Genomic DNA, 25,859 nt, shown 5'->3' with positions numbered 1-25,859 from the left:
AGGGAGGGAGGGTGGGGGGACGACGACATGTGCTCAGGCATGCTGCAGACACACACTCACGCACACTCACACCCCCCCTGTCTGCTCTTTGTGTGTTTTGAGCCAGCAGGTTGTAAGTGGGCGTTGTGAAAAGCGGCAGCATTCTGGCTTGTTCCCATCTCTCCAGCTGGAAGCAGGCAGTGGACCAGTGGGAGGGGGGGGGGGGGCTTGTTTATGCATAAATGACCATTAATGGTCAACGTTGCTCTGGGAAAGAAATGACAGGAAAAGATTATCCACTTTAAAATGATTTGCTGATTAATCCTCTTTTCTCTCTGTAGATTGTAGCACTACTGTGTTCAGTCAAAGCGCTGACAGACTCACTAAATACTCACTTTACTCTATGTACTACCTTACACAGCGGTGTGTACTCTATCTGCTGTGAAGTACTCCATGTACTATGATATACAGCAGTGTTTACTCTATTTACTATGATGTACTCTATGTACTAAGATATGCAGATCTGCAAAAAACCTTCAGGTCAGAGTTACTTTCAGTCCTCCAGTGCAAACTTATTTCATGTCACTATTCTGTTTATATATATATATATACACACACGCACATATATACCCACCTGGAAGTCCAAAATGAGCCTGGACAGAAGAAACGTAAAAACATTTGCAACATCTAACTGAATCAGACACTTAATCTATAATAATCTCTATAATAGGCAGTATGTTGGTGTCAGATCATTTAAGGTGATAAGATACAAATAGATACAAACTAATAAAAGCTCTTGACTCTCTTATGGCAGTAGTCTGCCATGGTCTATACGCAGTATAGACTTACTGCGACAACCTTTATTGAATGCAGTATCTCGTTCTCACAACACAATAACTACACGCAACTACTCTACAGAGACTATGACAATGATTATATTATCATTGTCATCACACCTCATGCATGCTGCTCTGTGCTCGTAATTCTAAATAAGAAAATGGAGATGGGAAAGAAGATCGCTCCCAGCTACAGATGACCAAGCTGCTACTATTCCTTCTGAGTCCGTCCTCACTAAAGTAACGTAAGCGCTTTACGACGCCCTGCACAGTGGATCTTGACGCCGCAGCTTTCCTCCAACAAAGGGACTTTAGCTAATGAATGGCCCCAGAGTGTGTTGTGGTACCCAATATCACTCAATGGGTGTTGTTTAATGCTGATATGCACCTTTGTGTGTGTGAGAGCGCGTGGTGGCGTGTAAGTAATGGCCAAAAGTGTGTAATGTCCTAATGGAAACTGTCCTCTCTCTGTTCACAGGCTCCCATCGATTTGGGTTCCTCAGCGCTCTTAAGGACAGTCCTGCCAGATATCCTTTCAGTGATTGACTGTTGGCGTTTACTGTGCAAACAAGTGTCCTTTTACGTGTGATTGTCTTTCTTTTATATACTTCTCTGTCCATAGTGGCTGCACTAAGTATTTCAGCGAAAATACTCTCACAACATTTCAACGCATTCACGTCTACGACTCGTGCCATTTTCTGCAGGTTTATAGTACTTTTTAACATTGGCGTGAAGTTCCGTTTCTCCCCACTTGACCGTAAGTCTTTAAGTGTAAATGTTGGTTGGAAGCAGGTACCTAATGTCAGAGGTCTGATCCATCGTCACCTCCCCAACAACACAATCCCCGACTAGAGAGGGACCGTTACTTTGGCCTGGATCTGCTCTCAATTCATCAATTCAATAAAATAGTCTGAGCGAGGATCCACTGATACACAAAAGACAATTGATCTAATCTAAATACCAATGCTATTTCTAAGGCTATGACGCTGCCTGTCCCCACCCCTCTCTATCCATTTCCACCATTTTGTCTGTCTCAGTGCGGTAACTATTTCCCTGGCAGAGAAATGTGTGGCCAGCCACTGTTCTTGTACTTGGTGAATGATGAATGATGTGTTGTCCTTGCTAAGGAGGAAGAAATAAAAAGAAGAGGGGGATTAAGGCCGAGGTCTTATTTTAAGATGTGTCCCAAGACGGAATGACGGGCCACTGTGGCTGCTTTCTCTTCTTCTTTGCTTTTAGCAAAGGCCGGATTCATCAGTGTCTCTGTTTTCATGTGGAGCAGAGACAATTAGCGACGTCCTGCAGTCTCGGCCAGATGAGCTGGTAACTAGGAACTGTTGGCCGGAGGAGCGCGACCCTGAGGCTGTAGGTCACTGGGCCAGCTGGCTCCATAAGGCCCGCCATGTGTCTCCGCGTGTCTCCGCCTCGACATTATTTCCTTTCTGCCGAGAGTTTTGTTTTCAAGACGTTCTCCCATTCAGTGAAACAATTATTCCTTGATGACGTTGTGTCACTGTGCTGGAGGTGGTGGTGTGTTTCTTTTCGGTCTGGTCCATCGTGGGCCTCTCAGGCTTCCACACCTACCTGATCAGCTCCAACCAGACCACCAATGAAGATGTGAGTACGAAGCAGACATCAGACATAATGACGCATGCACTAAAAATAATCATTTTTGTTGCAATGCAGGCAGGAAAATAGCCTTTTTTTCCCTCCACATTAACAGAAAATAGAACGATTTATTATTTGTTTTTCCAAAGCTTTTAATCCAAAGCCTTCTTTTTTTCATGATTCTTTGTCTTTATTTATTTTATACTTGTTAGACCGATGCTAAAGGCAGGCAGGTAGGACGCAGTCATGTGTCGCTGTGGACCATCAGAACAGGGCTAACCTCACAAGTCGTCGTTTTTCTCGCAGTGGCACATCGGATTATCTTTTTTGTTGCACGGTCTCTTCCAGATAAAAGGTTCGTGGTCTTCTAAAAGAGGAAAGGACAACTATAACCCATACAGCTATGGCAATATATTCACCAACTGCTGTGCAGCACTGTGTGGACCCCTGCCACCAAGGTACGACGAGTGTGTGTGTGTGTTTAGTGATTCTTAGATTCCCACATGATGAGCATACACTGCCTGAGAGAACCCATTCAGTGATATTTCACCTTGACTGTAAGTCACACCCCCCTGAAAACCCCCCCATTGTAATTTTGAGTTCTGTCCAAAGGCCGAAATAGAACCGCTAGTCGAGACTCCTTTTGATGTGAAGAGCGGCTTTGAAAGCCGTCTGCCTGCAGCCTTTTCTCTATACATAGCTACTAAGACACAGCGACAGCGGAAAGTCTTTCAAGCCCGTTTGAACCGAATCCAAGATCAAAGTTGGTCTAGTATATTAGATTTCACACTGTTCATGTGATTTGACAAAAATACTTGCCAACTGTGGCAGCTACGTTCTCAGGTCCACGTGACTGTAAATGTCAGAAAACATGGCACATTCCCCTCCCAGCTTCTTTCACTTCTCCGTTCCTGAGGCTGACACTGCTCTTTCTTTTCTTTCATCACAGTTTGACGTGTGTCCGTGCTCGCTCGCTCCACAGACGCATTCTATCTGCTCTTATCTTTACGGTGCACGTCCCGCTGTGTAGATACAGGACTCATAAGGACGCTGTCAAGACGTCACCAATCTTATCCTGTGCGACCGGCTGCCTTTTTGCCTTTTGCATTTATCCAAGAGCACGCGGCCTTTGGTTTAACTTACATACACATGTACAGAACACAAACGTGGCATCGATGTGTCAGCGGGTGCGGCTGTGCTGCGGGCATCACGAGCCATAAGTCACCGATAATGATTCCAGTGGGCGGTGAAGGAGAGTCCTTAGTGCACCGGTGGTTGCCATATGGCCGTGTGTGTTTATGTGGCTATTTGCAGACGCTGCACAGCTGGGTCCACCGGTAAGAAAGGAATGTATCACCTCAGTGTCGGGCTATGCTACGTTTTTATGCCACCCAAGAACCAAAACCCGCAACGCAAACTGCCTGCTGCAGGGTCGCAGAGTCGGTCTCTGTGATTCCAGCAAACCGCTCCCGCCTGAATCCAGCCGAGTCCCGCTGGACCGCACTGTCAACACACTCTGTTAAATGATTACCCTGCTCGCTGTGTGTGTGTGTGTGTGTGTGTGTGTGTGTGTGGCAGAGGCTGTGTCAGATCAACCTGTATCTGACGCAGCCTCATTACCACATCCGTCTGGCCCATGACCACACACACGTATACACACACACAAAGGTCATTTGCGCGCTGCTAACCCCTCCCACCTTGCAGTGAGTCAGTCCGGCTGTAGTTGTATTCATTGACCTGCTGCCTTTTGCGTAATCATTTGTAAATGAATGCCTTCCTCTTTTGTTTCTCTGCGTCCAGCCTCATCGACAGACGGGGCTTTGTCCGGTCGGACGCGCCACAGCTGGCACCGCCAACCAACGGCATCACAACGTACGGGGCCACGCAGTCCCAGCAGGGCCACATGGTGAGATACGGGCCTCCTTTTATTCCCCCAGTCATCCCACTATCAGGGCGATGACTTCAGGCCGGTGCAACTACAGAGTTGTCACAAGTGGGCTGGGATTTCATGTTTGTTTGCTCAGACAGCAGAAGTGCCCGTGTGACTTGATGGAGGACGTTGGCCCCTCCCACCTCGCAGCTGAGAGTGGTCCCAAAGCCCGGTGATGTTTATCAATGACAATAATCTCATGATCACAGTCTTCCAACCAGAGATATAACATACATTGAGATCTCACAAAGTACCCCACAGTCAGTAGACAGACGTCTCTTGTACGGTTGAAACTTAAAGTCTCCCGGAGAAGCTGGTGTGGTGAAGAGGACATTGTCCCCGCCGCTGCTTGAATAGAAGCAACAAGTGCCCTGTTGTTCAGTTTAGCCGTTACGCGCTACGTTCAAGGCCAACTCGCACACACGGGCACCTCGTCGCTCTCCTCCGTACTCGACCTCCTCCTGTCCGTTCTCGTGGAGACGAATGTCGTTCGTCTCCGGGTCCTGAGTGAGAGGACAGCTTGTCTGAGAGCCGTGAGAAGGTTCCCGTCCGTCAGCACATGTAGAAGAAGTAAGCGCCGTCTGCTTTCCGCAGCGGCGAGCTGGTGAGCGGCCCGACTTGTCCTATTGTGCCGGCTGCTGGCCGTTCATGTGCACACCGAAACAGAGTTATGTGTTGACTTAATATCCATTTGTTGGACTCGCTCACATTCCACATTAGTATCACAGAAACTTTATCCCTACAAAACCGTAAATGATGTTACTATTCTATTGTAATATTAGGAAGGTTTGGGAGCCGCCGCTGAGCCCTCCATTACCTGGATACTGAGCCGCTGGTTCCTCCGGATCTGTTCTGCCGGCCTCGTTCACCTTTTGATTGATGACATAATCCAGCGACACGTTCACTTTGCTGTTGGTTAGTTTATTTGTTTGTGTACAGTTACTCTTTTGTTCACCGTGGAAGCAAATCACTCTCAAGGCGGCGGTGATCAAAACCCTTTCACCATCTGGGGTCCGACACCTCATACAGGTGGGCACAGGACCCAAGAACAGCGCCACCCAGTGTACGTACAGAGTAAAGACAGCCTTCGTTTAGGTGAATAATTCAACCAGCGACTGGTCGAGCTGAACGCTTAACGGGATGGATTCTGGGTAATTGGCAGATTGACGTTCCTTTTGTTCTGAGCCGGTTGATGCATCTGGGCACCGAAAGCCTGTTTCTCTGTGAGCAGCTCTTGGCTGTGATGCAGCTGAAAACGACTACGAAGAAGCCTCGCAAGCGGTCGCCATGGAAACAGTGTAACCTTGATAACATGAAAGCCTGTGGATTGGGGGCGGGGGTGTTTGATTGATTGACAGCAGTCATTTTAGCCTCCAGTGAAAGTATAATTTCAATCAAATTACAAAGATTCCAAAAATATATATTTTCTGGTTTTATCTTCTGAATAGTGAGAATTTCCCGACTCTTCGAAAACATGTCGAAACACCGACATGTTAACGATTCTGTGAGCGGGGCGTCCATGTCACCTCGGCCCAATGACCCCTCTCGGCCAGCTGGAGTGAGGTCGGGCTCAACAACCGATGCTCGCAGCCCATGAGATTCGTTAATCCTTAGAATCGTTTCTTCCACTTTGGCTCAACATCTTAAATCACATCTGTAATCTGCTCCTTTTAGGTCAGTGAGATTAAGATAAAGGTGAGAAGTTCCTGACTGTTCTTTTTTGTTTCTTCCTCTGGGACGGAAAGAGGCATCAGAGTACTGATTTGTTCGTGTGGCTTTTTTAACTCCTCCTGAACTTCCCTCTTCATCTGGTCTCCAATATTCATGATCGCTGTGTGGTGATAAGAGGCTGATCGGGATGAAGCTAATCTCCTGCAGCCAACACGTGGTATTGATGAGTTGCTTTATCCTGACCCAGTTTCTACAATAGAGATCAATTCGCTGTGATTAGCAGTGCCGGCTGTTTAACTCTTGTCTCTTGACCTCAGCTCTGTTTTTTTCCTCCATGTGGATGATGTACAAACTGGTGCAGGTTCTTTGTGTGGTTCTGCATTCTCATAAGGGTACTAACCTCTTTCCCCCCCCTCTCTCTCTCTCTCTCTTTCCTTCCCTTCCACCAATCACCAACCCCCTTCCTCCTGTTTTCTTTTCACACACTGCCGTCTACTTTTCCAACGCCGCCTCGCTGTTGTTTTTCTTTTTACTTTCTACTTCCGTCCTTCACCTGCGGCATCTTCTCCATCCTCTGCCTCCTGCTTCCTTCCTGCATTCTCTCAGTGTGACCAAGACCATTGCATTCAGGGCACCAAATTCGTTTTGCAGGCCGCCGCCACGCCGCTCCTCCAGCAGCACAGCAGCGAGCCAGTCATCCTGACAACCTGCCCCGAAAACGGAGGCTCTCTGCCCGGCCGCGGCCCCCTGATCCTGGGCGGCCCGTGCGCCTCGCTGCCCCTCGGCCAGCCCACTCCTCCAACGTCCATCCCCAGCCTCGGCTGCCACGAGGCCGCCGACATGCTGCCGATCCACGGACACGGCCACTCGCACAACCACAGCCACCCGCTCCAAGAGCCGGTGGCCCACCACCACTTTCTCACCCCGGAGGAGGTGCCCTCGCCCCCGGGTATGCTGCCCTGCGGCAGCCCCATGGGCCACAACCACGCCATGCAGGCGGGCTTCTACAACCCGGCCAGCCAGGACTCGTTACACGAGGACTCAGTGAGAGGATTGGTAAAGCTCAGCTCCGTCTGATGGGATGTAACCCCCACCCCCCCATCCCCACCACCACCTCCTCCTCCTCGCCCCACCTCCACCCTCTGGAAACGTACGTCCCACCCTTGGAACTGCCACTTTGGGACCAACTCTCGTCCCCCACCCTCGACTCCGCTTCCCGGTCTCACCTCAGCAGGACCGGAGAACTGAAAAGGGCGGCGGTTTAAATTCAGCTGCTACTAACTGAATGGAATTTAACTGAAACATTTGTCCTGTTGCGTCTCCGTTTCCAATCAGGAGAGATGTTTTCTAGTGCGGTGGCCTGTATGACAACTCCAACATGAGCTTCTTTGTTTTCACTTCACAGGAGAAGCATTGCATTGTCTCCTGGAAACGGGACAGGGGAGCGTTGTTTCCAAAGTGGATTATGGCCGAGAGCCCTTTCAGGCCAAATCGTGTTTTGACAGTAGCTGACATTTTTGGTCAAAATGATGGATTTTTGTCGACGCATCACAGACCTTTTTGTAAAAACAAACTTTTGCCGTCTTGCCTGTGGCTGATTGGAAAGTGTCTTTTGCCTTTTTTCTTAGACATTCTCAGCAGTGCAATAGTTGATGTCATCATGTTGCATATCATCCGGCTTTTCTATGTAAAAAAAATAAAACAAGAGACTATTGTACTGTACCATGATCATTACAAATTACATTTCTTGTGGACATTAATAAAACCAACTTTTATCAGATGAGATGGCTTTCAAATTGAAGGGTTAAAGGTATAATGTGTGCTAATGTGGTACATAATTTAAAAAACAAGCGTGTCAGATGATTGTTGCTAAACATTTATGGTGGTTCAAAGTTGACTTCTTTTGTGTCTCATTCACCTTTAAAGAATCCTCAGTTCACAGTAATATGTATTAAAGTTTGACTGACTAGCAGCTGTTTGTAAAGGTGTCTCTAAGAGGCAGTAAATCCATTTTGGATCATCTTCTACCACCTCGTGGTTGTATGACAGTACTGCAGATGGAGCGTCTGCGTTCAACTAAATTCTACCGTTCGGTTCATTGCAGATGTTTGTCATCACGCTCTACGCAGCGTTGGTTCGGCTCATTCTTTGGGATTTTCCCGGCCTGCGAGAGTCCTGTTTTTGGTTCATCCGGTCTGCACTCGTCGACCGGCTTTCCAGTCAAAAGAATTTGTCGACCAAAACATGTTTCGCCACTCATTACCAGTTGGCTGTCAAAGTTAGCTGGAGCAGAAAGAGAAGCATTTGGCCACAAGGAGAGAGCTTATTAGCACACATTGATCAATGGTGAAAATGTGCGTTGTGATCACAGCTGTGCTCAAGATTTCACTCATATCAATGAATGCAATTTTAACTCAAAACCATCTAAACATGTTACATGATGACAATAATTTATGACATAAATATTTCATACAAATTTTACAACAATTACAACCAAGAATGCAAAACAAAACCATATCACAGATTTTCTTTTCCTTGATACAAGATATTTCGCAGATGCAGGGTTGTACTATATTCTACAGCTTGCAACATGTCATTCACTAGGTTATTGAAATAATTATATTTTAAACTGACCCTGTACTGCACTGTGCTTGATTTCAGCTGCACCATTATATGTTACATAAATGCACAGGAGGCTTTCATACGACCGTTTAAAGCAGATACAGAATGTAATGAGACATTTTCCAAAGCTTTTTGAAATTTTCTATACAGTAAATAAGTACATTGGCCTTTCTGCAGAAGCTTGGAGCCTCCAGTTAAATTGTATTAGTGGTCTGTCTTTGCATTTAAACAAAGCCAACAATTCCCATATTTCCGTGTTTTATTCATCAGGGTCGCGTCCCCGCAGAGCTTCACCTCGCGGCCTGATGCGCCGGCACCGCTACCTTTCATGCATCGCTCTCCCAGCCGGGGGGGCGGACGCATGGACCGTAACACGCCATGTGTCCGCATGGTCCTTGGTCACCAAAATACTAGACTAGCTTAAATCAGTGACCCTGACCTGCGGTCAGTACAGGATATGCATCCCATTGGTTTTTTTCCTGGGGGTCATTGTGGCTAAGCTAATTTAGCATCGCTAACCAGATCACGCCGGCGTCCGTCGGCGAGGCGCAGGTCACCACAGCTTCACGTCGTTGAGCTCCAGGTCCCCCATGATCTCCAGCTGGTCGATGGCGCTCAGGTCCTGCGCCCGGTGCCTGAACTCGAACAAGTGCGAGCCGTTCACCGCCAGCTTGAACTGGTGAGGCTGACAGAGGATGAGAACCTGAGGAAGACACGACGCTGCGGGGTGGTCAATCGTGGCGGGGCGCTCACACACCCGTTGAGAATGAATGAACCGTCAGCTTTTCGATGGCGGCGGCGGCGGCTCGTACCTCAAAGTACTCCCCCGGCGAGAAGGGGAAGAAGGGCAGCTCGCGCTCCTCCTGTCCCCAGGACTCACTCAGGTACGAGTTCCTGATGAACGCGCCCGACTTCATGCGAGGGTTCAGGTGGAGCGCGATGTTCTCCGTCCTGCTGCTGCGGAGGTTCACTGTAAAACTGGAAGAAAAACAACAACGACAAAAAGGTAAATCACCTCCCAGGGGGCAAATTGTTATGTCGGGATGAGCTGGGTGCGTTGGGCCTTTACCTGTGGGGGTACATGCTGACCTGTCCTTTGATCGTGATGTGCTGTCCGGGGCTCAGTCCTTTGAGGACGCTGCCTTTGTAAGGGAGGCTCTGGAGGGAGAATACAACGGCTGATACATTTAAACCACTGGGTTTTATTGGCGCTAAATCTACAGATTCCCGGCATCTTTCCATGACAAATCAGATGCCTTATTTTTTCCAGGCATCAATCCAAAACATTCAGTTCACCACCAATAGCAGTGGTGTAGAATAGCAAACACCTCATTTGGTGTGTGTGAACCAGCAAATGTCCCAGAAAAATTGATTTTATCACAACTAATTGATTTCAAAGGAGTTGCAAAGAGCAATGCATCAGATTATGGATGCAGAACATTAAGATGTGGGAATGCTGCATCATCGCTGAAATAAGGATGAAACCTGAGTAGTTCAATATAAGCAACAGTTTGCGTGCTTTCCTTCCTAATAAAGTGCTTTTGTTTATAACCTTTGGACTGCTTGAGGCCTAACGGTTTTTGCACCACATGACTTTGTTCTTACGGCTTCAAAACTGACTAATAAACCAGAGTTCCCCTTTGAACCGTTAAGAGCTCCATTGATAAATCTCCAGTGCACAAACAAAGGAACCATTTATGAAAAGCGACACATTTAGGCACAGAGGCTGAATGGAGATCAGAGGAAAAACTCACCAAGTCACCTGATTCTGAATATATTGCCTGGCAGAAAAACAAGGGAAATAATGAGTAAAAATTTAGAAATGATTAATCACATGTGTCTCGAAAAGAAAGCTTACCGAGTTTGGGACGTAGCCAATCGCGTGCACCCTGACTTTCCCAGAAATGGAGAAGGTGTCCACCCTGTTTAGCGGCATTTTGTGCTTGTATTCTAGCAGGTGAGTCCCATTCACTGCCACCTGTTGGTGAAAACCAGCCTTTTTAGCATCATACTTCCTGAAGGTACGTTGGTGTTCTGAGGACGCCTTTCGCCCCGGACGCCGCGCGGTCGCCGACCTTGAAGACGTCCTGGTGCACCAGGATGATGGTCTCGAAGGGCGCCCCGCGTTTGTAGGGCAGCTGATGGAGCGTCTGCTCCTCGCCCCAGGTCTCCCGCAGCAGGGAGGTGCACACCACGCGGGGCGAGCCCTCGAAGCGGGGGCTGAAGCGGAGGGCGACGTCGGAGCGCGGCTTGGTGCTGCAGCCGCTGGACAGGTCGACCTGGAACCTGCAGAGGGGAGGGGAGGGGAGGCGAGGTGAGGTGAGGGGAGGGGAGGGGGCAGGAGGGTTAAGCAGGGTCATCGCGACGACTTCAGCGATGTTTTGTGGGTTTATTTTCCTTTCATTTAACAGATGCCCTGAAATGAATCCCGGCAACCCGCAGCGGGAGAGATCCGCCTCACGGTGTTTTTACTTTATGCACCATATCAACCTATAGAGGCCCCGAGGCCAAATCTGGCTCCAGATGTTTTTGAAGAAAATATTTGTTATTATTTGGCTTAAGAATTTGACAAAACTAGCGTTACCAAAGAATTTATTTCTTCGCTCATTTATTTCTGAATGTTTTGGTTTTGGGTGCTTCTTCATTCATTCGCCGTTGCTGACAACAGAGAGCCTCTTGCACTTTGATCCAGCTGTGCTGAAGAGGTCTTGGATGATGTGCCAAGTTTGGGTCCTTGATATTATGATATATTTAGGATTTACAGAGAGACTTTGGGGTAAAAGTAACCAATTTACATAAAGAGAACAGGAATGAATCTAGCAGATAGCGTACTTAATTAAATATCTATTTGAAAACTGCACAGAAATATAACAAAGTTTACAGAATATACCTGCAGATGTTGAATCATGTATTCATTCCCCAGTGTATGTGTGTTGTGAGAATGCCACAAAAGGAAAATACCTATGAGTTTGTGAATGTTATTTTAACCGTTGCACTGACCACTGAGCTAAACACGTTTTCCCAGATTAAAGTATCACAAATCTCGTGCACCCGCTCACCTGTCAGCGTCTGGGGGCACGGTGCCCTGGATGATGATGATCTCCCCGGGGTGCAGGCCTCCGGGTATGGGCCCCGTGTATGGGATCGCCTGCGGGGTGGAGGGGTGGGCGTTAGAGGAACACGAGCTACCCGAAGCATCGGACCGCCGGCCTGCATTTACCGACAGACGTAGTCGGACGTAAACACGAAACCTTAGCGGTCGGCGAGGTGAGCGTCTGTTGATCGTTGCGCGATGCATCAGAGGGCTGAGGTGGATGACGATAATAACGATGATGATGATGATGATGATGATGATGATGATGATGATGATGATAATAATGCGCCTCTTACCGGGTTGGGGACCGTGTGTTTGGCTTTAGCCACAGACATCGGCCTCCTCGGGTCGGACCGCACCGCGCGGCTCTGCAGACAGACGGCGTTAAACGGCACCGGGTCGTGCGAGTCTCTCTCTCTCTCTCTCTCTCTCTCTCTCTCTCTCTCTCCGCCACTACGCGGTCACGGCGGCAGTGGGCGTTTCACTCCATCCGCCCTCGACGCTGCGCGCATGCGCAGAAAGCCGTCACGTGATCAGGTCCGCTGAACAAGTTCCCGTTCGACTTTACCTGTCACCTGTCGAGTGTTGAGACGAAGACTGTTGGTTTTTGTGAGTAAGTGTCTTCATTTTCAACGTTTATACCTGAAGACTCGAACCAGAATTAATTTAACCTTTTGTTATTCTATGATGACGTAATGTGGATCTTTGAGGTAGTTGTATGACGTTAAGTCATAATCTTTCAGTTGTTGATTCTTGTTACTTTTTATCACTGCTTTTTTATTTTATTTTTTTCATCTCGTTTCTTCAGCTCTGTCTGTTTGCACTTTAACCGTTGTTGCTGTAGTCCCGTGGATTATTTTATTTTATTTTATTTTATTTTATTTTACACACCCATGTCAATGGTGGCGCCGTCTTGTGTTCACATTTATACAAACTTTCGTTTCTCAGAAACTGAAACTGCAGTTTCGGGGCTCGTCCGACCGCAGAAAAAACTAATGGACCCGAGTGAGTGTTTGACTTCGACTTTTGTGTTTTGTATAAAATTATAATGTGCTCAATGCCCCCTTTTTGTGTTTTTAGAGACTGCAGCCGGCATTGTAGTGGGAGCCGGAGCCGGAGCAGGTGAGTCTTTATCACCTGTGATTATCAGCTCTTCAATACTTCTTCTCCACATGCATCATTCATTTTAAAGCGACACTCCATAACGCACCTCAAAGTCCCTCCGCTCTGTTGTCCGTGTGCAGTGGTCGCCGTGGTCGGGGCCCCTCTGGTTCTGGGAGCCGTAGGTTTCACCTCAGCTGGGATAGCTGCCGGCTCCTACGCTGCCAGCATGATGTCAGCAGCCGCCGTGGCCAACGGGGGGGCGGTGGCCGCAGGGAGCACCGTGGCTGTTCTGCAGGCTGCAGGTAAAGACAATTCTTGGATATTTGCATTGTATCCACGTGCTGTGTTCCACCTCATTGTCTACCTTCAAAGTGCAACAACAAGCAAACTGTTTGCGAACTGAAAAAAAAAGTATTCAAGGAAGCGTGTGGACTTCTCTGAAATACTACTACATTGTGAAGATAAAGATGCCATTGTTTCATGTAGACCGCCCTACTGGAGCCCAAATTCTGATGTATACCTGTTTGGTGTTGCTTCAGGTGCAGTTGGTCTGTCAGGGGCTGTCACTGCAGCTGTGACCGGCGTTGGTGCAGCAGTGGGATGGCTGGTCAGCCTCATCGGCGGCGGCAGAAAAAAAAAAGCAAAAAAAGAATCAACATGCGAAGATGACTCTACTGCCAATAACGGCACCAATTGAACTGGATGACTTGCTAAGCAGCATTTTTGCGATCCCTGACGGTTTGAATGTTTTTCTTTCATGCATTTTAGACCATGGATCCTATAAAGCTTATTAGTGATACTGCAGCCATGTTCATTTGATGTTCATCAGACAAGCTAAACAGAAAATGATCCCGATATTGACTATTTGTGTAAAGAGAACATGAGACTTGTTGCTGAGGAGGCTTTGCCTCCTGGTGGCAGTGCAGGGTACTACAGCAAGGTGTTTTCAGACTTGTGCCATATGGAGAATTGGAAGTTTTCATTCAATTCTCCACTTTTACTCTAATAAACTATTGTATATAAATGGTAAAAGGTGTTTTTGATCAATATAACTGTTAAAATAAAAAAAATAACCTTAACTGTCATATTTGATTGTAATACATGCTATATCAAGTTTTTTTTTAAATGCATTTAAAACCCTGGTTTTATTTTGAAAGGTAGAAGAAACCATCATATGACACAGCATTTGATGCCTTTTCTTTTGCGTGAGAAATTTGAGTGCGTGACTAAAGACCGAAAATAGTGACACTTGAGAGGATAGTTAGATGAAAAACTGACTGCTGAGTTATGATGTCGACCGGGGGGGGGGGGGGGGGGGGCTGAAGGGCGAAAACGACAACAAAACCACCACAAACAAACAAATATAAAGACTAGTCGCGGCGGCCCTTGCTAAATGGGCTAACGTTAGCTTGCGGCTCACTTGTGCTGACGTCTGTGCGCTCGGTTCTTTCGCTTTTCGAATAAACAAACTTTCTAGTGGTCAAATTAACCCGATTCATTAGAGAGAAACATTAGACATTATTTGTCTTCGGAACACGGCGTTCGGAACACTTGGAGTCCATCCTCAAAGAGGTGCATTTCGTCGTGTTGGACGCTAGGGGGCGCCCTCCACCCGTCTACTGGAATGACGCTGCTGTGCGGGGATGACGGGCTTTGGTGCCAAAGAGTTCCAAACTGAATCGTGGAGAAACGGCACATGCACAGTGAACCCTGGTCTGCACCTGCAGAAAGACTCCCTAGCTGGCAGACATTGCCACTGTTTTTCATGCTCTATGACTTTATTCAACATGCTATACTGTGATTTTTTTTTAAATATTTTTGACCTAATATCTATCCCATGACATTTTCTTTTGACTTTTTTTCAACCCAATATATTTTGACTTTTAATGATATGCTCTAGGCGGCTGTAATGAGCACAAACAAATGCCAACCTTTAATTTCAAATTTCAATCATGTCTGATTAACTGTAACCAAATTTTCTATGTAAATGAATGGGAATCCATCTATTTTTGTGTTTCCTTTATTTTCATGCCCTTTTCATCCTCATTTTTGTAAAAGGATTTCCACTTACACCAAAAACAAAGATCCTTTGTAAAAAATGTCAAAATATGTTGTGTCAAACTGCGACAACACAATTCTGTAGATACACGCTCTACAACATCAGGAGAATACGTCCCCTTCTCACTCAGAAGGCAGCGCAGGTACTGATTCAGTCATCTCCCGCCTGGACTACTACGACCAAACTGCTCGTCCCCCCCTCACTGAGGGAAAAACACTCGACTAGATCACGACTCTTTGCTGTCCTTACTCCGAAATGGTGGAACGAGCTCTCTGAAGACACCAGGACCGCAGAGAGCCTTCACACCGCAAACTAAAGACACGCCTCTTCAGATTTTAACTCGACTAACAAATTGTAGCACTTAAATTGTGCTTGTAAAGCCACTTATCTATAGCAAATTGTAAATTGGCTTATTAGAGGTAATTGCATGTTCTTGTTTCTTGCTCTTCTGAGTTTGTACCCCTATGGTTGAATGCACTTATTGTAAGTCGCTTTGGGTAAAAGCATCAGCTAAATGACATGTCATCTTTATAAACTGATTTGCCTGTAGCATAAATACAATGGCAAAAAGTTGAAAGCTGCAAAATGTACAGCTTAAAGAAATTGATTATTTCATCATCATTCAAAAGATGATGACAAATGCCACCAAAACTGTAGTCATGTCCTCATCTGTTTTTGCATAACCCCCAGGCTCAACTTCTCTGAAACATCCAGTGGGGACAAGGCCCCCACCACTACCTCCACAGTAGCGCACTGAAGACATGGCAACAGTGGGATTTGAACCCACTGGCACTTACAGAGGTTTTGGCCCCTGCACTCACCACTACGCCACCAGTCCTGCTCACACTTGAGGAACTTGGTTTCTCCTATTTAACCTTGAGAATGTGAGTGAAACACTAAAACTCATTTCCACAAGTGGACTTGAACCCACAACCTGCAAGTGCAGGTTAGAGACAGAAGCTTTCCTAACTGCTAGCGCACCATACATCTATTTGGCTTTCATTGGTCCTATTGCACCTTGAGCTTGTCAGTTGAACCTCAAAAGTTATTACATTCCCATGACTGGGCTTGAACCCACAACCCACAACAGCAGGTCTGAGCCAGCCTGTCATTCCCTGGTGCTATTTGGCCACATCACACTTGATTTCTCTGTTTATTGTAATTAAACTTGAGATTGAGATGCTCAAACCTGTTTCAAAGCCTAATGAGCAAATATTTGGCTGCACTGTGCTCCATCTGAGAGAGGGGGTTTGAACCAAGGATCCTCCACACTTCAGCCTTACAGCGGCTCCCCTGCGCTATTCCACCACAACCTGTACCCTCTTTAATTCTGGTGTTTGTGGAGTGAGCAAGTTGAACCTCGCTACTCTTTTCAGATTCTCAAGTTGGAAACCACTACCACTCCGTACTATTAGAATAGTATTGCGGTTCAAATAAGGTCAATCAAATCCCGACTGTGGAGCAAACCCGTCTGAGGATTCCCCGAGGTTCCTCCTCAGCAGAGAGGAGACCCAATCCCAGAAGAAATAAACATGTTTGAGCTTCAGGGATCAGCTCACCCAGATGAGTAGCTCAGGGATGCAAACAGTCAAAAGAGAGGCAGCTGAAGCCCTCGCCCCGCGGCAAATATCAATGTACTTGATACGGACGATGCGCAGAGCGAAATGAGTGACAGTCACGCTGAATGCGTGACACTTGAGAGCCCTGTGAAGGATTATTCAACAAGGTAAACCGTACTTAAATTCATTTTTAGCAGAGTTTCAGTCTTTTTAAATCTCCGATTACACACGTTTTGGGTTTAATAAAAGTTCCTTTAAGGCAGAATTAGGCATGAGTCTTTGGCGCCCTCTTGTGTTCATCTCTAACAGTGCGTCGTTTCTCGATAGTCTGCAGGTCACGTGTCAGCCCCAACGAAAACAGCTGTATTTGGCCCTTACTGTCGATATACATCAATATAAAATGATAAATATTTTAACCTCCAAGTAGAGGCAGACCCTGCATACCAGAATAACACTATTATGATCTTCATATTGTACTTACTTTTACTTTGGTTTTGATGCCACCATTCTTTTAAATGCGAAAACAATATTTACTTTACTGTAAAATATAATGTTTGCTCTGAATGAGCCGTCAGAACTAAACTGGTTCAGTGACTCTTTTGTGTTTCTTTTGTCTTTGTTCTCATGTTCCAAATATAGTGATGACGAACCATCTCGCAAATGATAAAAACTTGAATCCAGTTTGGTGAAATGTACTCTGACAATTACTATTGTTTGGTTTTAAAGTTTTCTTTATGGAGAAACCTGACTAACCAGCACAGTTCAAGGCTCATCGGAACCTGTTTTCGTTTCATTAGAAAGGTATAAAACCCTGTAGAGCCAAAAGTGTGGGCCGCGAAGGTACTGCAGGTGGGCCGCGAGTGGTCATTTTTACAATAAATAAATAAAGTTTATAATTTTCAATTTTGAAAAGTTTGAAATGAATATAAAAATATTCATGATGCGGCACTTTATTTATGTGAAACATTAGTTATTTACTTATTTTCCCCGTTAAGACGGTTCAGCTACTGTAGAGAAAAGGGCACCGTCTCTTTAATCTCATGAAGTGCTCGGCGAGAACGACAGCTTTGTTTCTCCGACGCGCCCTGAAAGCAGCTCCACATCTCACGCGCTTGAGCGCCGCTCAGCATCTCGCCGTCGTAGACGAGCTTTGGCGTGTTTGGCAGCGCGCCTTGAGCGCCGTGTGCAACCAGTATGGATCAACCGATTAACCAATTGATCCATATATATAAGGCGCTCCGGATTATAAGGCACTGTCGTTTTTTGAGGAAATTAAAGCCTTGTAAGTGCGCCTTGGAGTGCGGAAAATGCGGTATATTTACTTTAATACTACAAGAGGGCGCCGCGTTTGTTGAACAGCGACAGGCGGACAAGAGCAGCCGTTTCGAGCGAGAGCCTTATTGATTTATTAATCTTTCCGTTTAAATTGTTTGTGCTTCATCAACTAATGTTTCACATAACTAATGTGCCGCATCATACATATTTTTATATTAATTTCAAACTTTTAAAAATTGAAAATTCATAAACTATTTATTTATTGTAAATGACCTCTCGCGGCCCACCTGCAGTACCTTCGCGGCCCAAACTTTGGGAATCGCTGTTCTAGAGTTTACCTTGATACCTTAGGTAGTCTCTCTCTCTCTCTCTCTCTCTCTCTCTCTCTCTCTCTCTCTCTCTCTCTCTCTCTCTCTCTCTCTCTCTCTCTCTCTCTCTCTCTCTTTGTTAGAAGTTCCCATCCAAGCCGCCTTTTATATTCAAGATGAGGGTTGGCCAAATGCTCCGATGGAGTGAATGTCGCAGGGTAAAAGTGAGGTGTGGCACGATTATTATATCCTGTAAAATATAAAGTTTGTATAGTGATGACGAACCATCTCGCAAATGATAAAAACTTGAATCCAGTTTGGTGAAATGCACTCTGACTATTATTATTGTTTAGTTTTAAAGATAGACTTTTTTTAGACGCTCAATATTTACACGCCCAATATTTACCTTTGCTTAATGTTAAATGTGCTTTGTATGTATTGGCTTTTTTGTTTTTCTAAAGGGTAGAGTGACATTTACAGAGATGGAAACAAGTACAGATAATAATACAGAGGACAGCTGGTATGTAATAACAAAAAAATACAAATGTCATTGAGTTTCACTCAAATATGGTTTATAAGTTTCCAATAATAACTTTATTAAAGTGTAAAGAACCATTTAATAATTCTTCATAGGACTAATACAGGCCAAGCTAAGAACAAATGTATGTTTGACATGTGTTTATCCTCCCTGTTTAGTTAGAAGGATGGATTACTTCATCATACATGAGTCTATTGCATCATGGGTTTTATATCCATTACTATCTCTTAGTATCTCTATGAGCTAACCCACTTGCCATATAGGGAACATGGCAAGCTACTACCCCCGCTGCTTTTGCCCCCTCCACATGAGACATCTGGTCGTCAAAGAAGATGTGCGGCCTGATCTTCGAGCATGGGGCCTTTCGGTGCCCTTGACCTCAAGAGAGCCTCGTCCATATCCAGATCCCAGGAGCGCAGAGTTTTTAGGGCTCTGATACCAGAGCTGCCTGCGCCGCGAGACGTCACCAAGTAGGTCCGGATGGGGCACTCCTTGCGCTGGCCTTTGTCATAAAACTTTGTCAAAACGCAGAATTCAAGCAAAAAAAATAAAGCCTTTGATTAAATAATCAGAAATGCCTATAGGCAAAACGAGGACCAGGACACGGGCAAACAAACACTCACCGACATATGAAGCTCATTTAATGAACCAAGGGACACACATGGTTTAAATACACTGGGGAGGTACAGGTCATTGGACACAGGAGGACTCCATTATGTCTTTATAATTGGGGCGACAAAGCAGCACGTTGTGCACATCAAGGGTCCGTTGGCAGGGCAAACACCAAGGTGTTTCCACAGATGCGTTCGTTATGGATAATTGAAGAAGTATGTGCTTGTTCTTTTCCTTGGCCAAGCGTTTTGTTAAAGTTAGAAACAAACCTTTAATATTGTACTGTCTATTTGTAGAAAAGTAAACATGTATAAACAAACTTTACATTAAAAGCCAGAGTCGGATTTTTACACTTATAATGTCCATTCGTGCTTTGCTGTTACGGTTGATTTTAGTGATCATAGCAGAATAAGAAGTGACTCTCTGGCGCCCTCACGTGTTCATTTCTCACAATGCGTCGTTTGGCGAGTCCGCAGGTCACGTGTCAGACAGAAGTAACGGTTCCATCCGTCTTCAAACCGCTTATCCTTCATAGAGGGTCGCGAGGGGGGGAGGGGGGGCTCAATCCCAGCCAAATCAATCCCAGCCAACATCGGGTGAGAGGAAAGCATATATTTTGCACAGAAATCATATTTTACAAATATTACTGGGTACATTCCATATTTCAAAAACATAAAAATTGACATTTATTATTACTACTCTTTTCTTTTTCGGCTCAAGGAGGGGCGCTCCGGGGGAGGGGGCCTATTGCCCTCTACTGGCCAGCAGCCACTGTGTTCCAGTTTCACTTCATGAGAAACGCCCCCCCCCCCCCTCAGCATATATAACCTTGGCCGTTTCTCAATATGCGTTCTTGTGTGGACTTTTATTCTCGTGGACTCGTGAAACGTCATCAGTCACAGCCCGAGTACTTGCCCGATGCATGCCCGAGTACGGGCATGCATCGAAGCAGGCTCGTCTGTTCTTGTGAGAGACATATATCCCAGAATGCATTTCACCTCAGCAAGCTGCGATGGCAGATGAGATACTTGCGTGCGTAAACAAAGACCGCCTACTGTGGTGACGTCATCAAGTCAGCTGCTGTTCCAATTGCGGAAATGTCCGTTCTCCGTTCTCCCGTACCCGTGAGTCAGGACTCCCGAGTCTGTCTCCCGAGTCTATTCTCGCGGGAACGCGAGTCCGTTCTCGCCGTCTTAGGTATTGAGAAACGGCTCTTATCGAGCTCATCCAGGCTCGTCTGTGGGCGGGTACACTGAAACAAACCATGGGGATTTGTGAGTATCGCCGTTCCTTTCACCGTATTGACGTATTTCAATGTGTGGATTCGGTCCGTGCACTTTTTCATAGTCAGTCTTGCCGCTTTTGATCTAAAACGAGAAAACTGTGTTTTCGACGTCGGCAGCCGTTTCCTCGCTTTTCGCTTAGAACCAAAATACGAGACAGACTGACAACGTTTTACTCCGTTTAATCTCTTTTTGGGTTTCGCCCATAGCAAAAACAAACAAACACGAGGCGTCGCCCGCTGAACCGGAAGTACGTGGATTTTCACAGTAAGAGTCAACGCGATGGAACGTGCGTGCGCGAGAAATCCGTCTGCGGTGCCAGCGGGTGTCACGGGAAACATGAGGATAAACGTTGATTAATGGATATAAATAACTAATCCTGGTCGGACGGGATGTGTGTTAGCAGCAGTAGTTGACTACGCGCACACTCGTTACTCTGATATTTATTTTGCCCGCATTGCGTCAGTGACCGCAGAGCAGACAGACTACAGACAGTTCAGAGTAAACGTGCTCTCATCTCCACCAGCAGGCGGCAGAATACGTGTATTCACACCATAGATTTAATTATGTTTAACTGTGTTTAAGTTATTTCAGATGACGAGTTTGTCTCGTGTTTTGGTTATAAACCATAAACGAGAAAACTGCACTCTCATTTTACCGCTTTTGGTTTCAAACGAGAAAGGTGTTTTTGTTTATTGATTTAAATGTTTTGGAATGCTTTTTGTTTTTTCCTCTTTCCAGTGACTTATCTTGCTGCCGGAGCAGCAGTCGGAACAGGAGCCGGTAAGACCTCTCACAGCACAGCCTTCATGGAATAACAATGTTTACTTTTCTCGGATTTCCAGCTCTATTACATGTTAAACTCCTATCATGCATTATTCCTTCATAAATGGCCCTCTGCTGTGTTGTCCGTGTGCAGTAGGCGGAGTTCTTGCGGTCCCTCTGGTTCTGGGAGCCGTAGGTTTCACCTCGGCTGGGATCGCTGCAGGCTCCTGGGCTGCAGGTATGATGTCCACCGCGGCCTTGGCCAACGGGGGGGCGGTGGCTGCCGGGAGCACCGTGGCTGTTCTGCAGGCTGCAGGTAAACGCCGATACTGGATTTCCTAAATGAATGTTTTTACAACTTGTGGTTGTAACGGTTTTGTCTTAGTGGTCATTTCACGTGGTCATTGTAGGCATTTATTTAGCTTTGTAATGTGACCACACCCCTGTGTATGTCATAATGAGGCTGGTGTTGTGCTCCACATGGTGATGTAATCCCTGAGTATTCCTCCTTCAGGTGCGGCTGGTCTGGGAACAGCTGCCACAGCAGCGGCAGCCGGCACTGGTGCAGCAATCGGAGGAGCTCTGACCAGACTGGTTGCCATCATCATTTAGACAAGTTTTAAACAAGCTTTGCTAATTAGGAAAGCTTTAAAAAAAATAAAAAGATCACACCGGTTCATTTCTTCTACATCGCCTTTGTCATCTCAGAAAACTGAAATGTTCAATAAATCAGTTTATCCTGATGAAGATATGGCTTCTGTGTGTCTGCTGTAAGTACTTCATTTGAAATATTTCTGGATTTTTTTTAATGCTTGAATTAGGGATGGGGCCGATCCGATCCAGTATCGGTATCCGATACCAGAGAAATTCGGATATCGGATTTCCCGATACAACCTTTGGAGATTTCCGATATCAAAGAGCCATGTCTGCGCTTTAACGTAGTCTGCTGAAATGACTCCAAAAGTGATCCCCGCCTGCTAGCATGCTAGTCTGCTAGCTGGCTGCAAACTGTGGAATGGATTTCCTGAGCGTGTCTCATAACTGTCTCATTGAGCCGCGCCTCCGTTCAGGAATCCATTCCACAGTTTGCAGCCAGCTAGCAGACTAGCAGGATGGCACTGCGGCTAGACTGTTAAGCACGGCATCCAATACCGTGGATGAAAAAAGGAATCGTCTAACTGCAGAGAGAGCAGAAATGCTCATATTCCTCAAGAAGAACCTGCCGATTTAAGATTTGTTGAACACTACATCACTTCCTCAGAGTCAACTTTGAGACATTCAATTTTTATTTTCTTTTAAAGAATAGTTAGACTCTGGTGTTTAGTTTATTTCAGGTCATCTTAAGTGCTGTTCTGATGCACTGTTTTAAAACTTATTGTGTGTGTGTGTGAGAGAGTAAGTGTGATTGCGTGTGTGAATGAGTGAGTGAGACTGTGTCAAGTGTGTATGTGTGTAAGATGTTTACAGTTATTTTATTGCACTTTTCTTCAGATATTTGACATGTTGTTCATGATACAAGAGTCAGTTTACTTGATTTGTGCTGTTATTTTTGTAAACGAGTGAGTGAGACTGTGTCAAGTGTGTAAGATGTTCACACTTGCACTTTTCATATTTCTAAATTTTTGAGACTCAAGTATTTGACATTTATGAAATTAAATAAATATTGACATGGCAATCAATCTGAAACCCTTAGTTTCAAATTTGTTTTCAGAATTCTTTCTGTTAACAGGATTTCCTGTTTTTCAAACACAGCTCTGGTATCGGAATATTATCTGTATTGGCCGATATCCAAATTTAGGTATCTGGATCGGGATCGGAAGTGAAAAAATGTGGATCGGTGCATCCCTAGCTCGAATAGGTAAGAAAGTTAAAAGACCAAATTGTCTTTATATGACGTAAAGAGGCTGTTCAGTGTCGTCTCCCCCTGCTGTCAGGAATACTTACTTTAAGCATCATCAACTCATATAGCTCGATTTTTTTCTAGTAATTGTTATAAGATTAAGGAATTGAAACTCAAGAATAATATTTAAACAAATTGAACTAGTTGGTGTTGCAAATTAAAGGAGATTTGAACCCATTGATGCTTAGAGGTTTTGGCCCCTGCACTCACCACTACGCCACCAGTCCTGCTCACACTTGAGGAACTTGGTTTCACGAACCTTGAGAATGTGAGTGAAACCCTAAAACTCTTTAAACACAAACTCATTTCCACAAGTGGACTTGAACCCACAACCTGCAAGTGCAGGTTAGAGACAGAAGCTTTCCTAACTGCTAGCTCACCATACATCTATTTGGCTTTCATTGGTCCTATTGCACCTTGAGCTTGTCAGTTGAACCTCAAAAGTTATTACATTCCCATGACTGGGCTTGAACCCACAACCCACAACAGCAGGTCTGAGCCAGCCTGTCATTCCCTTGTACTATTTGGCCACATCATACTTTATTTCTCTGTTTCTTGTAACTAAACTTGAGATTGAGATGCTCAAACCTGTTTCAAAGCCTAATGAGCAAATATTTGGCTGCACTGTGCTCCATCTGAGAGAGGGGGTTTGAACCAAGGATCCTCCACACTTCAGCCTTACAGCGGCTCCCCTGCGCTATTCCACCACAACCTGTACCCTCTTTAATTCTGGTGTTTGTGGAGTGAGCAAGTTGAACCTCGCTACTCTTTCAGATTCTCAAGTTGGAAGCCACTACCACTCCGTACTATTAGAATAGTATTGCGGTTCAAATAAGGTCAATCAAATCCTGACTGTGGAGCAAACCCGTCTGAGGATTCCCCGAGGTTCCTCCTCAGCAGAGAGGAGACCCAATCCCAGAAGAAATAAACATGTTTGAGCTTCAGGGATCAGCTCACCCAGATGAGTAGCTCAGGGATGCAAACAGTCAAAAGAGAGGCAGCTGAAGCCCTCGCCCCGCGGCAAATATCAATGTACTTGATACGGACGATGCGCAGAGCGAAATGAGTGACAGTCACGCTGAATGCGTGACACTTGAGAGCCCTGTGAAGGATTATTCAACAAGGTAAACCGTACTTAAATTCATTTTTAGCAGAGTTTCAGTCTTTTTAAATCTCCGATTACACACGTTTTGGGTTTAATAAAAGTTCCTTTAAGGCAGAATTAGGCATGAGTCTTTGGCGCCCTCTTGTGTTCATCTCTAACAGTGCGTCGTTTCTCGATGTCTGCAGGTCACGTGTCAGCCCAACGAAAACAGCTGTATTTGGCCCTTACTGTCGATATACATCAATATGAAATGCTAAATATTTTAACCTCAAAGTAGAGGCAGGCCCTGCATACCAGAATAACACTATTATGATCTTTATATTGTACTAATTTTTACTTTGGTTTTGATGCCACCATTCTTTTAAATGCGAAAACAATATTTACTTTACTGTAAAATATAATGTTTGCTCTGAATGAGCCGTCAGAACTAAACTGGTTCAGCGACTCTTTTGTGTTCCTTTTGTCTTTGTTCTCATGTTCCAAATATAGTGATGACGAACCATCTCGCAAATGATAAAAACTTGAATCCAGTTTGGTGAAATGTACTCTGACAATTACTATTGTTAGGTTTCTCCATAAAGAAAACTTTAAAACCAGACTAACCAGCACAGTTCAAGGCTCATCAGAACCTGTTTTCGTTTCATTAGAAAGGTATAAAACCCTGTAGAGCCAAAAGTGTGGGCCGCGAAGGTACTGCAGGTGGGCCGCGAGAGGTCATTTTTACAATAAATAAATAAAGTTTATAATTTTCAATTTTGAAAAGTTTGAAATGAATATAAAAATATTCATGATGCGGCACTTTAGTTATGTGAAACATTAGTTATTTACTTATTTTCCCCGTTAAGACGGTTCAGCTACTGTAGAGAAAAGGGCACCGTCTCTTTAATCTCTTGAAGTGCTCGGCGAGAACGACCGCTTTGTTTCTCCGACGCGCCCTGAAAGCAGCTCCACATCTCACGCGCTTGAGCGCCGCTCAGCATCTCGCCGTCGTAGACGAGCTTTGGTACGTTTGGCAGCGCGCCTTGAGCGCCGCGTGCAACCAGTATGGATCAACCGATTAACCAATTGATCCATATATATAAGGCGCTCCGGATTATAAGGCACTGTCGTTTTTTGAGGAAATTAAAGCCTTGTAAGTGCGCCTTGGAGTGCGGAAAATGCGGTATATTTACTTTAATACTACAAGAGGGCGCCGCGTTTGTTGAACAGCGACAGGCGGACAAGAGCAGCCGTTTCGAGCGAGAGCCTTATTGATTTATTAATCTTTCCGTTTAAATTGTTTGTGCTTCATCAACTAATGTTTCACATAACTAATGTGCCGCATCATACATATTTTTATATTAATTTCAAACTTTTAAAAATTGAAAATTCATAAACTATTTATTTATTGTAAATGACCTCTCGCGGCCCACCTGCAGTACCTTCGCGGCCCAAACTTTGGGAATCGCTGTTCTAGAGTTTACCTTGATACCTTAGGTAGTCTCTCTCTCTCTCTCTCTCTCTCTCTCTCTCTCTCTCTCTCTTTGGTAGAAGTTCCCATCCAAGCCGCCTTTTATATTCAAGATGAGGGTTGGCCAAATGCTCCGATGGAGTGAATGTCGCAGGGTAAAA

General features: G+C 45.4%; 4 protein-coding genes across 15 annotated transcripts in view; 3 read left to right on the top strand and 1 right to left on the bottom strand.

Annotated features, from left to right (window-relative positions):
* zdhhc14 (zDHHC palmitoyltransferase 14) overlaps window positions 1-7,804 on the top strand; it is a 29,008-nt gene extending 21,204 nt beyond the window's left edge. For 3 of the 8 annotated variants that reach the window (XM_040198925.2, XM_040198926.2, XM_040198927.2), the window contains exons 6-10: window positions 1,294-1,342; window positions 2,330-2,432; window positions 2,772-2,881; window positions 4,224-4,329; window positions 6,631-7,804. In XM_040198925.2, the coding sequence (XP_040054859.2) occupies window positions 1,294-1,342; window positions 2,330-2,432; window positions 2,772-2,881; window positions 4,224-4,329; window positions 6,631-7,101 (839 nt within the window). In that variant the 3' untranslated portion in view covers window positions 7,102-7,804. Of the gene's footprint in view, window positions 1-1,293; window positions 1,343-2,329; window positions 2,433-2,771; window positions 2,882-4,223; window positions 4,330-6,027; window positions 6,049-6,630 lie in introns of all 8 variants that reach the window. The other 5 variants (XM_040198929.2, XM_078089465.1, XM_078089466.1 and 2 more) reach the window with 2 other exon arrangements.
* Window positions 7,805-8,469: 665 nt separating this feature from the next.
* On the bottom strand, window positions 8,470-12,315 carry lgals8b (galectin 8b). 2 transcript variants are annotated; one of them, XM_040198973.2, is made up of 8 exons: window positions 12,037-12,315; window positions 11,706-11,794; window positions 10,722-10,932; window positions 10,505-10,624; window positions 10,401-10,427; window positions 9,716-9,804; window positions 9,459-9,624; window positions 8,470-9,366 (listed from the first exon to the last, which is right to left on the bottom strand). In XM_040198973.2, the coding sequence occupies exons 1-8, from the start codon at window positions 12,073-12,075 to the stop codon at window positions 9,307-9,309; spliced, it is 801 nt and encodes a 266-aa protein (XP_040054907.2). In that variant the 5' UTR covers window positions 12,076-12,315; the 3' UTR covers window positions 8,470-9,306. The 2 variants fall into 2 exon arrangements, with proteins under 2 accessions (XP_040054907.2, XP_040054906.2); XM_040198972.2 differs by having other exon boundaries at window positions 8,470-9,349.
* Window positions 12,234-25,859, top strand: part of LOC120832601 (interferon alpha-inducible protein 27, mitochondrial) — a 99,541-nt gene continuing 85,915 nt past the window's right edge. Inside the window, exons 1-5 of one of the 3 annotated variants that reach the window (XM_040199011.2) lie at window positions 12,239-12,353; window positions 12,689-12,745; window positions 12,821-12,862; window positions 12,985-13,146; window positions 13,384-13,923. In XM_040199011.2, coding sequence (XP_040054945.1) covers window positions 12,736-12,745; window positions 12,821-12,862; window positions 12,985-13,146; window positions 13,384-13,541 — 372 coding nt within the window. In that variant the 5' untranslated portion in view covers window positions 12,239-12,353; window positions 12,689-12,735 and the 3' untranslated portion in view covers window positions 13,542-13,923. Of the gene's footprint in view, window positions 12,354-12,688; window positions 12,746-12,820; window positions 12,863-12,984; window positions 13,147-13,383; window positions 13,924-25,859 lie in introns of those variants that run through there. The other 2 variants (XM_040199012.2, XM_078089479.1) reach the window with 2 other exon arrangements.
* Window positions 20,045-21,990, top strand: LOC144388400 (interferon alpha-inducible protein 27, mitochondrial-like). 2 transcript variants are annotated; one of them, XM_078089489.1, is made up of 4 exons: window positions 20,045-20,469; window positions 21,220-21,261; window positions 21,398-21,559; window positions 21,758-21,990. In XM_078089489.1, exons 1-4 carry the CDS (start codon window positions 20,460-20,462, stop codon window positions 21,853-21,855), a joined length of 312 nt encoding a protein of 103 aa, XP_077945615.1. In that variant the 5' UTR covers window positions 20,045-20,459; the 3' UTR covers window positions 21,856-21,990. The 2 variants fall into 2 exon arrangements, with proteins under 2 accessions (XP_077945615.1, XP_077945617.1); XM_078089491.1 differs by having other exon boundaries at window positions 20,457-20,745.

Source organism: Gasterosteus aculeatus, chromosome 15 (genome assembly GCF_964276395.1).
Source record: "Gasterosteus aculeatus chromosome 15, fGasAcu3.hap1.1, whole genome shotgun sequence".
Classification (NCBI taxonomy): Eukaryota; Metazoa; Chordata; class Actinopteri; order Perciformes; family Gasterosteidae; genus Gasterosteus; species Gasterosteus aculeatus.
The sequence above is the reverse complement of the archived record's forward strand: the minus strand, read 5'-3'. Positions and strand labels throughout refer to the sequence as shown.

Bases quoted from the DNA above. Each gene is read 5' to 3' on its own strand.
- lgals8b (XM_040198972.2), bottom strand. From the start codon at position 12,075: ATGTCTGTGGCTAAAGCCAAACACACGGTCCCCAACCCG. The intron at 10,933-11,705 runs GTGAGCGGGTGC...TCCCCTCTGCAG, and splicing joins GTGCCCCCAGACGCTGACAG to GTTCCAGGTCGACCTGTCCA. The intron at 9,625-9,715 runs GTAAAGGCCCAA...TTTTTCTTCCAG, and splicing joins GTCAGCATGTACCCCCACAG to TTTTACAGTGAACCTCCGCA.
- LOC144388400 (XM_078089489.1), top strand. The intron at 21,262-21,397 runs GTAAGACCTCTC...GTCCGTGTGCAG, and splicing joins AGCAGTCGGAACAGGAGCCG to TAGGCGGAGTTCTTGCGGTC. The intron at 21,560-21,757 runs GTAAACGCCGAT...TTCCTCCTTCAG, and splicing joins GGCTGTTCTGCAGGCTGCAG to GTGCGGCTGGTCTGGGAACA.